At 36.5% G+C, this 11,812-nt stretch overlaps 1 protein-coding gene across 1 annotated transcript; it reads right to left on the reverse strand.

Annotated features, from left to right (window-relative positions):
* Window positions 1-2,361: 2,361 nt before the first annotated feature.
* On the reverse strand, window positions 2,362-9,835 carry LOC150100169 (uncharacterized). Its single transcript, XM_090402785.1, has 2 exons — window positions 9,132-9,835; window positions 2,362-2,654 (listed from the first exon to the last, which is right to left on the reverse strand). The coding sequence occupies exons 1-2, from the start codon at window positions 9,757-9,759 to the stop codon at window positions 2,362-2,364; spliced, it is 921 nt and encodes a 306-aa protein (XP_090258911.1). The 5' UTR covers window positions 9,760-9,835.
* Window positions 9,836-11,812: the final 1,977 nt, after the last annotated feature.

Here is an 11,812-nt window from a genome sequence, read left to right on the forward strand (position 1 = left end):
ATTCTATTTTTGTTTAAAAAAAAAAAATCAGTGTTTAGTTGAACAAAAATTTACAAATGAAAAATAACGGCGCTACATATTCCTGATATAAAATAATTAACAACGAACAATTGTAATTCAAAATAAATTCTGATTTTAGAGTAAAAATTTAAAGTTTCCAAAGGTAACAATCAATTAGTATTAAAATAAATCACAGACCACTGGATGATGGTAGAATTAAGTTAAGGAAACGTAGGAGAATAGTTCTCCACTGGAGTCTTTTCATTCACATGTCAAAGTACAGTTTTTTTCAAGAATTACACTTTATATAGTTTGTTTCTTTCTTTTACCGAAAGCTGAATACAGAGAGAAGAGAGATTAGCTTACTGGAGATGACCATTATTCACAAGAAATTGTTGGCACTACAGTACAAGCCTAGAGAAGATTTATAATAGCTACTTTAATTGTGGAAATAACGAAAAAAAATATTTCACTGGTGTAGTATGATCATTAATCAAGATAACATAAATTATACACATGTTAGTGATGTAGGAGTATTTTTTTTTTACAATTCCTCAATCTGTAGAACACTCATTTGATTATTCCTTGAAGACACATTCACTTTGATTCAAAACCAGTATTACAAAGACTGGATTTAGTTCGAAGTCCACTTCTATTATTAGCGTTGAGCATTTTGAACACTGATTGATAGTTTGCAGTAGATAACTGTAGTTGTAACTATTATAAACTACTTCTCCTGTTTTGTACATGATATAAAGCATATCCGTCCATTTTTTTCTTCTTATATTCTTCTAAAAAGATTTTTTTTTTACTTAAAATGAAATTATTTGTTGCTCGTAAAGAACTTTTTTTTTCTCTTTGAAAGGTGTTGAAATTTTGCTTTTTTTTTTTTTCCCCGTTCCTTCTTTCGCTTTTCTCCTAGTTTGGAAAAAGATGGGTGAGCGGGGTCTCTATTGGAAATCAATCTTGTCCAAGCCAGCAGCTACGAAAGAAATCCCCGATTGCTGTTAGTTCAATGCTTCCACTGGAGTAAGGGTATCGTTCGTAGAACAATCAACTCCTCTTTTCTTTTCTTTTTTTTTTTTCGAAGTTTCAACTTGCCTTTTTGGGAGGTAAATGGGTAGTTTAACTGTCATTTGTAGGGAATGAGTCAATGGAGAAAAATGTCCCGAACTAAAAGTGAAGAGAAAGAGAAGAAACTAGACTTCATAAGTACATTAGAGACTGCTCAACGCTAATGTATAAATAAGAAATGCTGTAAGACATGGTAGCTGCCTTCAAGAACGATACCATTCAAGAGATTCATTTGTTCTGTTTGTTTTAAATATTTTGTTGTTGTTATTTCGTTTTTTGCAGCAGATAAGAACAATTAACAGCACACACACACAGTTACCTTCTGCCACAGCAGTACACAAAAATGCTTCACAACCACCGAATAAACACATGGAAACACAAATACTGATGGCGGTCAGAACAACAAGGATACAATCCCAGCCACTACCTCACTACACTTTGTACAAGTATAAATTAATGCCACACTTATGTGCCCCAAAAACCTCGTATCCCCTCCAACTGCCTACAAGCCTTTTTTCCCATTTTTTTAAATTCTCTTCCTTTACTTCTTCGACTCAGTATTTAGGTCATTCTTTTTACCTGAAGTCAATGTCTATAGCACTGGAGATCAATGGCCTTGGAGGCAGGAGAGTACTACCAGACAACCTCATTTATTTGTTTGTATATTAGCACGTGACAAAAGGGACTATATATTGGTATCATAGGGAAACTATGCGTTCATAAAAGGTACGAATACTGGGGATTTGGGGGAAAAGGTTGAAAACAGTCTACAGTATACACCGAATCCTACAAACTACGTGGTATCATCTTCTCTACATACACACATACAGATACATATGCACACAGAGACATCAGGAAATAATAAATACAACATCATAAGAGCCTCAGTGTGACACTGCCAAGCAAGGAAATGTGTGTGTTCACAAGTTGCGATGTTGTACCATAAAGGGCTGCATGTCAGTGACGCAATAGAGAGTAAACAATTCTCTCAAAGCTAGTTTTCTGCACTATGCCCTAGGAATCTCCTTTATACGTGTATATAAATATAAAGGTGGTTTATATTTATATTACTTGGGTCTCCTGGTAGCAGCCAAGGAAACCTGTAATTCTATCGGAACAAGGACGAACATCAAAGAATGCTACCTGTTTGGTGTGTGCTCTCCTGAACCAAATACCTTTAAGAGCTCCACTGTGGCAAGCCGTGGATTCATCGCCTATGAATAAACTGCACAGTTACATCTTGAGAGGGGGGGAAAGAGGAAAAAAAAAGAAGGGAGAAAAATCTTCCTATGCTTTGGTTTCACTGTGCAAGTGAGGGTGGTGGTGATGATCAGGCATCACTTGGGGAATCTGAGGGGGCATGGTGGATGCCATCTTGTGCTCTTTCTTCCATTTCATGCGTCGATTCTGGAACCAGATCTTGATTTGGCGTTCGCTGAGACAGAGGGCGTGAGCAATTTCAATCCTCCTTCGCCGAGTCAAGTAGCGATTAAAGTGGAATTCCTTCTCTAACTCGAGCGTCTGATAACGGGTGTAAGATGTTCTTTGTCGTTTGGTCTCCCCCATAGCGTTCACACCGTCTGAAAAAAAGAAAGTTAAACACAGAAATAAAGGACAAATCACTAAAAACTGATGTAAGGTAACAATATATATATATAAAAGTTACTGTTTAATTAATTAAGTCTGAATGGCCTTCTAAAACCTAAGCCAAATTAATACCCTCAATGATCTTAAATATAAGAAAAGAAAATTGAAATATAAGAAATGAAAGTCGTGGATTTTTAAAAACTCTAAAATCTGTAGACCCTCCTACAGTACGTCAACTATTCCCCACCTCCTAGAAGGCCGCCTCTGACGTAAGATAAATATATGTTGATTACTTATTTTATTCTTAGAAGGGTCATTGCAATTTTGACTACAGGACTGAGTTAATATTTTTTTTCATTATGGGAGAATGAACTGCGATGAGAAGAACAGAAACCAACACCTTTCTCATCCGAAAACGCTAATCAAATATAAAAATTCCCATATTTATAAATGTAAAACTTTCACAACCAGAAGAATAAATACACTCCGGAGAGTTAAAAGGAGCAACTCATAATGCTTATGGTTAAGAATGACAACACAGGGTAAACGGTACATTCTTTTCAAATATTTGATAAATAATTGATGAAACTAAAATGGGAAGAAACTAATAATGATATGCTGGTCATTAATGTTACTGATTGTAACATTAATGGTGAGATTTTCCAGAGGAAATGCTTTTGAATTATTGGACGTAGAAGTCATTTGTTAAAATAACAAAAAAATAGTATGATGGCAGTGGGAAAATAGGAATAGGAAAAAAGAAAGTAGGAGCACACATAGCACAGCTAATGTGATAAAACGTTCTAACATATTATACCCGCTCTTCAACTAACAAGCTGAACATTCGGATTCGAATCGTGCTTTGGACAGAGATATTTGCGGGTGTCGTTATGTAGCAGATGAATTTCATGGTCTAGTGTAAGACCACCACCTTGCTCAGGCCTGAAGTGACTTGAAAAAAAAAGTTCCATGGTTGGTCTGTAAAGCAGGATTTCTGATTTTATAACCTTCAGCCGACTCATAATACGAATGCCAACACATTATAGATTTATTTAGCATCCTTCGTACGTGGGATTCACATTTAAAAAATATTTGTGGGGGTGGGAGGGATGATTTGATTAACAATAACTGTAAAACGCGATGAAGTAAACATTTTGTAGGTCAGGCGAATGTCAGAAACAGCTGAAAAAATATACTCGACTCAAGTAAGAAGTGTGAACGAGTGTAATTTAAATATCAATTTTCATTCCCAATAAGCCATCAGAAATAATCTTGCTATTGCCTAGCACGAAGCCATACATTTGTAAAAAAAATTATGGCAATCCCATCTACTAACGTTAGAAACGTTTCATATACTAGTACTGAAGACAGATCAGGAGAATTTAATATTGTATCAGCAAGAACAACAAATGAAACAAAAAAGTAGAAGTAAATATCAAAATCAGAATATAAGCAGAACCAAAATCATCAAATTTCATTCCTCCATGAGCCTTTGTAATATTTTAATAACCTTTAGAGAATAAAATCTCGTTTCACAGTCGCTGTAAAATTATAATACTTTGATTATAACCCTTCTAAGAATGAGAAACTGTTCAGTTAAAAGACCATGGAAAATTTAATAAAGATTAAAGTAGTATCATTAGTAAGACTAAAAGAAAACCTTAAAGCCTACTTTATATGCGTATTAATGCAAATTCGTTTAGTAATAAAGTCATTTTCTAATATTCAAACAATTTATTATAAAGAACATGCCTGAGAATTTCATTTACGAAGTGACAAATCATCTTATTTTTAAATGTATTAGTCTTTTATACCAGTATTAATAAGTATTGTACACCTATTTTCTTTCAAAATAAGGTATTTATTTGTTTCTTCTATTTATTTATTTACTTTTGAAATATTTCAGCAGTCATTAACATGAGAAGATTCACAGATTATAATGAAGTGAATCATTCTCTTTATAATTATGTTAGGCAATTTTAGAATTAAATTATGCGATGAAAATAGATTGCTAGTATTATTTTAAAAATCGGTATTCTGAATTTTATAACAGAATATAAAATCTATTATTCTTTAGAGATTATAATATTATAACGCAAATCCTCAAACTTTGAATAAAGAACTTTAACACTTCGCTCTTTCGCCATCAGAGGGCGATGCTGTGCGTAGCAAACGAAGACAAACCTTTTTAAATATGCTTATAAAAATGACAAAATCATTTAGTTCAATCGACAAAATTCAATTTAACCAATTGAACTAAATTTAGTTCAGTTGGTTAGAGTGACTTTTGAAATCATGGAAGTGATTATTAGTTCTATGATTTTTTTAACGTTTGTAATTTCTAGATTATTGTTTATGAAATGTTTTGCATGATTTCTTCAAAATGAAAAGCATAATTATTGCAAATTATTTAACAATTACTTATTTCGAAAACATTTCCCTAATATTTTGAAGTGAAAATCGTGCATTGAATTATGTCTAAATTACAGAGCATTAATAATTTGACAGTCGTAACTAAAATTGTATAGAACAAATTAATATACATCTTCTGAGAATATTTGTTAAATAAATTTATTTAATAAAATAATAATTTAATAAAAGAATATTTGTTAAATAAAATTAAATAAACACCTTTTCTCGAAGAATATATTTATGATTCATATTCTCTTTAAAGCGGCTCGCTTTAGCGATCAAAATAGATTGCTAGTATTATTATATTATTTAAAAGTCGGTATTATGAATTTTTAATAGGTCTTAATTAGGCTTCTGAGTTGTTCTTGATGCTACTGTTATTATTCGTTACACCTACATTACATTACAACAAGCTATTTCAGTTTCATTATTATTTTATTATATATACAAATAATTATGCAAAGATATTATTTTTTTGTTTTCTTAAGAGATACAATATAATGACTAATTATATTTCTTATATAAGTTTTCTTAATTTTTTATAATGTTAACTAACAGGTGTTTATGCCAGTCACCTGAAAGTAATGAATATGTATGACATTACTGCTATAAAATATAAAATAAAATAATAATTGATGTACTCTACCATTGTTTAAGTTTCTTCAATTTAAATTTCAAGGTTTTAGTTATGAAATTTAGGAAAACCTAAACCAATTGTAATTTTAAGGTAATCCGGAATATTTATTGATGGTATTAAAAATAGCATGATTTAAAATCTTAAAAACTTAGATCAGTATTCATTTATTTTCTATACAATTCTCAACAAACAATAAATATATAAATAAATAAAATAAAAGCTAAATTTCATGTTCTTTCATAATATTTAATGAATGACATACAAAATTACCATGAAGAAAGTTTAAAGAAATTACGTATAAGTTGCATTCCTATATTAAAAAGTGTAATATCATGTAAATATTTAAGATAAATAACTGCATTACATAAAAGGGTGTTTGAACTAACGATTTCAGGCCTGATGTTTAATTTAAAGATGAGTTAATATATCATGAAATGTATCATAAAATTCTTGTACACCTCTGAGATGCTAACTTGTCAGCAATATATATAAAATTATGTCTCAAGTTTCCAATATTGTGAAAAAGTTACAATTTTAACTGAATTCTGTCAAACGTATTTTGAGTAGTGAAAGAATGAATAGCTATTGTATCTATTTCGAAACGGTTTAAAACAACTTTTTCTTTTTTTGAATATGTTACATTATCGTTTCAAACACATTAATTAAATTTTGTCTTAAATGTTGAATGATAGATTTAAGATATTTTGTCTTTAAAGATAACTGGTTATATCAAAATGTGACATCGTACACCAAACTAAGCTTAAGATCTCAAGCATTTCCCATCTAATGTTATTAAACCTCTCTCCATAAGTTACCAAGAACTATTGTTGCTTAAATAAATATAAAGACATAATAAATCGCAATTGGGTCTGTCTATATACGGAGAGATCAATGGAATGGGAGGACAGCGTAATGATTCTAATCTTAAGAAAATAATATAAGTAGAATTGTTTGCAATAAGATACTTAATAACAAGCTATGATTTCTCTCTCTCTCTCTCTCGTGTGTGTTATAATCTAGGATAGCTGCCTTACTTTCGTTCACTTTCACTCTATTAAGAAAGATGTTGAAATAATTTACAAATACATCCAAAAGCTAGCAGCAGTAGCATGCCTTCGTTGAAACAACCCATAATGTCAGAAGTTGATCAAACAATATTGAGAGGTTTTTAGATCAGTGCTTTCTCTTATCTTTAGACCTTCTGCATGTTCTGACAGGTAAGAGATAAGAAAAATATTTACAGAACGAAAGACGAAGATAGAAGTGTATGGTTATTTCACGTAGAGTGAATGATTATAGCAATAGAAATGAAAGTAGCAGAACAGTACATCGAGCAAGTCCCTGGATATATAAAGAAATTTAAATAGGGGTTTGCGCAGTTCTTAAAATATTGGAACACTGATTGTGTGATAATATTTACTTATTAGGAGTAATATTTGAGAATATGGCAAAAATCATGCTAAGTGCCGAGCAAAAAGATATAAAACTAACTTCAAATATTATCCTAATCATACATTGATATTTCATCTTTCAATCTAGTGAGAGTCATTTGATTTGAGATAATCAATTAATGATAAATTTCTACATTTGTTGCAGTTCTTAGACTTTACTGCTAGAGATCAATTTGAACATTTTTCCCTCCTTAGATGCATTACGAAATTGAAAAGTCATGAATGAGTAACACTACAAGAGATGTAAACACAGCACGTTTTCTTATCGAGAGAAATATCTTGTTTTCTTGTTATATAGAAGATAAAAACAAACCATTTTTTTTTATGAAACAAACTCTCAGTGAGGCATTATTTATTTAAAAAGAATCTATAGACTTCAGGGATTAGTAAATTAGCTAAACTATGCATGTATCACGAAGATTTTTTTAATTAAAAATTATTTAGAATTCTATTGGTCGTTTTATTTTTCTTTCTTTATACTTAAGAATGGCAAAACGCTACGAAAAAATCATAGAACTAAATAAGAACGAATACTGTAAATATTGTGTACATCAATTCTGACTGCTGACAACACTCTTTTCAAGGTGGGGGCAGCACCATCGGTGAACTGCTATTGGTAGTTCTACTGTTGTTGGTTTCTTTGTTTATATCAATGTTCGCTAAACATTTGAAAGCATACGATCAAACTATATTTTAATCCTAAGTAGATCATATATTAAATGCAATAAAACATTGAATACAAATAGCAAATTATTTTGAACTAACTGCCCGAAACTGTGTGAACCGTTAAACAAATTCTTACATTAACATAGACGCTGTAATAAAGTACAGTAATTGAATATCTGTATTCTAACCAACGCTAGTCCCCAGTCGATAAATCCTGGAGGTAGACCGCTGTCTTTGCGGGGTGTCGACCAACATTACTCAGATCAATAATCAACACTGCTTTAAATGACAAATATTCTAAAGTACGCCGTGAGAGAAACGAAACGTGGGTTTTTTTTTTTTCTTTCGAGAAGAAATATGTTATTTAGAATAAAAATTGAGAAATGTGGCGGCTAAGGAGAATATAGAGTCAATAATATGAAACGATAAAGCAGCAGAAGAGGGGACAAAAATGTAGATGGCAACGTTCAGGGAAAAACAGAATAGGCACTTTACACGTAGAAGGTTTTACAAATAAACAACAGAAGGAAGAAAGAGAAAGGTTTAGGAATTTCGACAATACCTGCAGTGATTCTTAAAGGTCCTAATTGTGCTTTAAGCTGGTGTGGGCCTTTAGGCCTGTCACCTGGCAATAGCTTTAGTAAGAAAACATTCACGTTACCGTCTCTACTCTAAATGTTCTCTTATCACCGTTAAGCTCAAGAACATCGCTTCAAATAGCTCTCTCTCTCTCTCTCTCTCTTCTCTCTCTCCCTCTCTCTCTCTCTCCTTGGTTTACCGCTACAGGCGACTGAGGCGAGCGAGAAGCCTGATACCCCCGAAGTGAGCATTCCAACAAATTTTATAGCCGTAATAAAACTGCCTAGAGAGTGTTCCAATTGGGCCCGGTGACTTTACTGCTCCCACGCCGTACGTCGTAGCCTGGGCTCCGGTCTAGCCGGCGGTCCCTTGTACGGGAAGTGACAAAATTATGGCCGTGCGGAAAGTTTTATAGGCCTAATGCTGGCCGTTTTATGGGAGAAGGGAGGAGAGTCTTTCACTGACAGCAGATGTACGGAGAATATTTACGGCGTTCGAGAAGCAGAAAACCGACTGCAGAGCGGCGAGACGCCGCATACTGCGCCTTTGCTTCGTGGCTTTTGTTACCGTTGGATTTTTGCGCGGTGTGTCCGTGTTTCGAAGAACGGGAGTTAGGCTTCACGAGACGTCGTGTGCTGGTGACTAGCGTCGGTTTAGGATTCGTACAAAAGAAGAACAAGAAACAGAAGAAGAAGAAGAAGAAGAAGAAGGTTTCTTTTACTTACTTTGACCCACGTGCACCTTCCGCATCCAGGGATAGATCTGTGGAGGATTTGATGCGTAGTTGGACTTGGGCTGGTTCTGTCCCTGCTGAGTCTGGGGAGAGTGGGATTGCTGCTGATGATGCTGTGGACTGTGCTGCGGTTGCTGATTCTGTGACTGAGGTTGTGATTGCTGCTGCTGCTGCTGCTGTTGTTGTTGATGATGTTGTGGTGGTGCCGGCTGAGGTTGTGGAGTTTGCCTTGGAGGTTGAGGTGACGATCGTGACTCTGGACTTCCTGCTGGCGGCGGATGCGAGCCGGACGTACTGAGATCTTGCGGCGATGCAGCGCTCGGCTCAGCGTACTTGCAGCTCGGCACGGGCGTCGCCGATGGCGTCGGAGTTCGCGGGCTCTGACTCGGGTTGGGGTGACTTAAACGCTGAGAGCAACTGTTGTAGTGGTGGTCGCCGTTTTGGATGTGAGGAACGCTGTGTTGGGGATATGGTCCGTACTGCTGAACCGGAGAGCCTGGTCCACTGTAGCAGCTTCCGTAAGTCTGTACCTGAGGCGTGTAATAGTCCTGGCCCGTAGCATCTTGTCCTCGCTGGCCGTAACACGACGTCAGCGAGTTGACGAACTGATAAGAGCTCATGTGTACTGTGTGATTTGTGGCACAGAAGTAATTGTGTCCAATATTCCACGCAATTTTGATGAATTATGGCCGTTCTGCTCTTCAGGAAGCCTCTAGCACACTTTTAATAGCACATTATTCCAAATATGGCTCGCCTCAACTAACCACGTGACTCGCAGCAACCAATCACAGCCAGTCATAAGTTAAAGGTTAAGTACATAATCATCGGAGACACCTTTAATGCAGCCGTTCTATAGATTACGGCTTTTTAATTATCGCGTACTATGTCCCCCTTTATTCAGATGTGTCAGACTGACTGAAGAATTTATGTCCTCACACGTGCTGAGAAGCTACACCTCGCACTTCATTCACCAACAGTAAGAATGGATATAAAAAGCGATGTTTTTTTTTAAAGCTTTCTCTCGACCGGATGATTTGTGGCAAAGATCCTACCTGACCTAAGAGAGTATACTTCCCACTACATCACCTGCCCCTGTTGTTCCCCCTAGAGTCTGAAAGTAACCCCTGAAACTTTTTTTTTTTTTTTAGTAACGGGATAGACAGCCAAGTGACTGAATGAATCACTTACCGATAGCTGCCTGCAATATTTCCATTCGATACATCTGTGTTGGCCAGTCTGTAGCGTAAAAAAGATCTGACACCTCTGTTGTCAAACAGCTTATCCAAGATACAGAAGCATCCAACCTCTCCGGAACAAACTCGGAACGAGCTGCCAGTAAAGGCCAACTAACGAAGCGTAGCTCAAGATAGCAACTGTGGAAAAGCAAAGCACCAGCAACGGAAAACACTGCGATCCTATACTACTGTTAACCCATGAAGGGTAAACGGCTGTCTTGGTTGCTGCTATGAGCCGCCGGTGTATCTTTCTCTCTCTCTCTCTCACTCTCTCTCGTTGCTCCGATGTCGGTCTGACAGGGTCCGCGTGGTGCACGCCTGATAACGTGAGCTAAGTTCCAAAGGCTGGGTTCGATATGCTTAGGACCGCCAGCTCTCTGAGCTCAGAGCCCCTGCCTTTTCGCACAGCTCATTTTCTTCGGTGATCGATACCCTTCTGGGCGAATGAGACGCTCAGAACATTCCCAAACCCAGCAACCACATTATAATTTCTTCCCCCTCAATTAATATCTGCCAGCTTTCTCCAAGTTTCTTTTTTCTCTAGCTTTCCCATTCGTCTTGGAACGAGAGTATAGGTAGCGAGGCTGACGTAAAAACGTGACACTGTACCCGAATATCCCGTGTACGTTTTTGCTGTTTGGGAACACGTGATTTGGCGAGGTATATACGCATGTACACGGCGGGCTTCCTGGAGGCCTACACAGCATGTGCGCGCGGGTTAGAAATGGTAGGCTCGAGAATCGCATGAATTATTTATTGGGCTCTGGCCTGAGTCGGAGTGTAAAAGGGATTGTCGCAATCACAACAGTCAAAGTTCACTAGACGTAACTGCTGCAGGAGGAGGAGACAGAGGCTGGCTCATCGCGAACCTTCTGTTTAATGAGCGGAGACAGTGGCTTATCGGGACCTCGCACCCAGTCGCTGTTTCGCCTGGGAGATGGAAAGGATTGAAACACGAGGACTCCTTTTGCTTAAGCCCATGCGTCAGGCCTATGACACTGTTGTTGTTGCAGGTTTTAGCAGTCGAGTTGGAGAATGTTTTTACCGTTCACCGAAATAACTGCAGATATAAATGGGATGCTTTTTCTTGTCGGCTTCGTGTGCCTCGCCGTTTCATTGACACGGCCACGATGAGATCTCTTGTCGGTGACTGCAAATAAAAGTGACACAGTTCCCCAGGCCCAATTTCGCAGATATTAAAGTGTGCTTCGTACGGACGATGACCATTACGTGGTTTAGCAAGTGAAAGTCTCCCCTCTCCTCTGTGATTTATGGGAGGTGGGCTTTGCCTGTGTTCCAAGTTCGGTCTTTGCTCGGATTTAATGGTTCCTCTAGCGATCGGCTCCCTTGGGAGATGCAAGTGTCTTTCCTTAGTTAAGAATATCTCATTTAGAGGCTCTGTACTTTCCAATATAGACTATATCTGCCAGAAATGACT

This window comes from Typopeltis vanoorti, chromosome 13, assembly GCF_054136105.1.
Source record: "Typopeltis vanoorti isolate ZY-2024b chromosome 13, IOZ_Tvanoo_1.0, whole genome shotgun sequence".
NCBI classification, from domain to species: Eukaryota; Metazoa; Arthropoda; class Arachnida; order Uropygi; family Thelyphonidae; genus Typopeltis; species Typopeltis vanoorti.

What these genes read in the sequence shown, in the direction of transcription:
- LOC150100169 (XM_090402785.1), bottom strand. Translation starts at nt 9,759, where the DNA reads ATGAGCTCTTATCAGTTCGTCAACTCGCTGACGTCGTGTTACGGCCAG. An exon ending in GAAGGTGCACGTGGGTCAAA is followed by an intron (nt 2,655 to 9,131) that starts GTAAGTAAAAGA and finishes TCTTTTTTTCAG; the next exon opens with ACGGTGTGAACGCTATGGGG.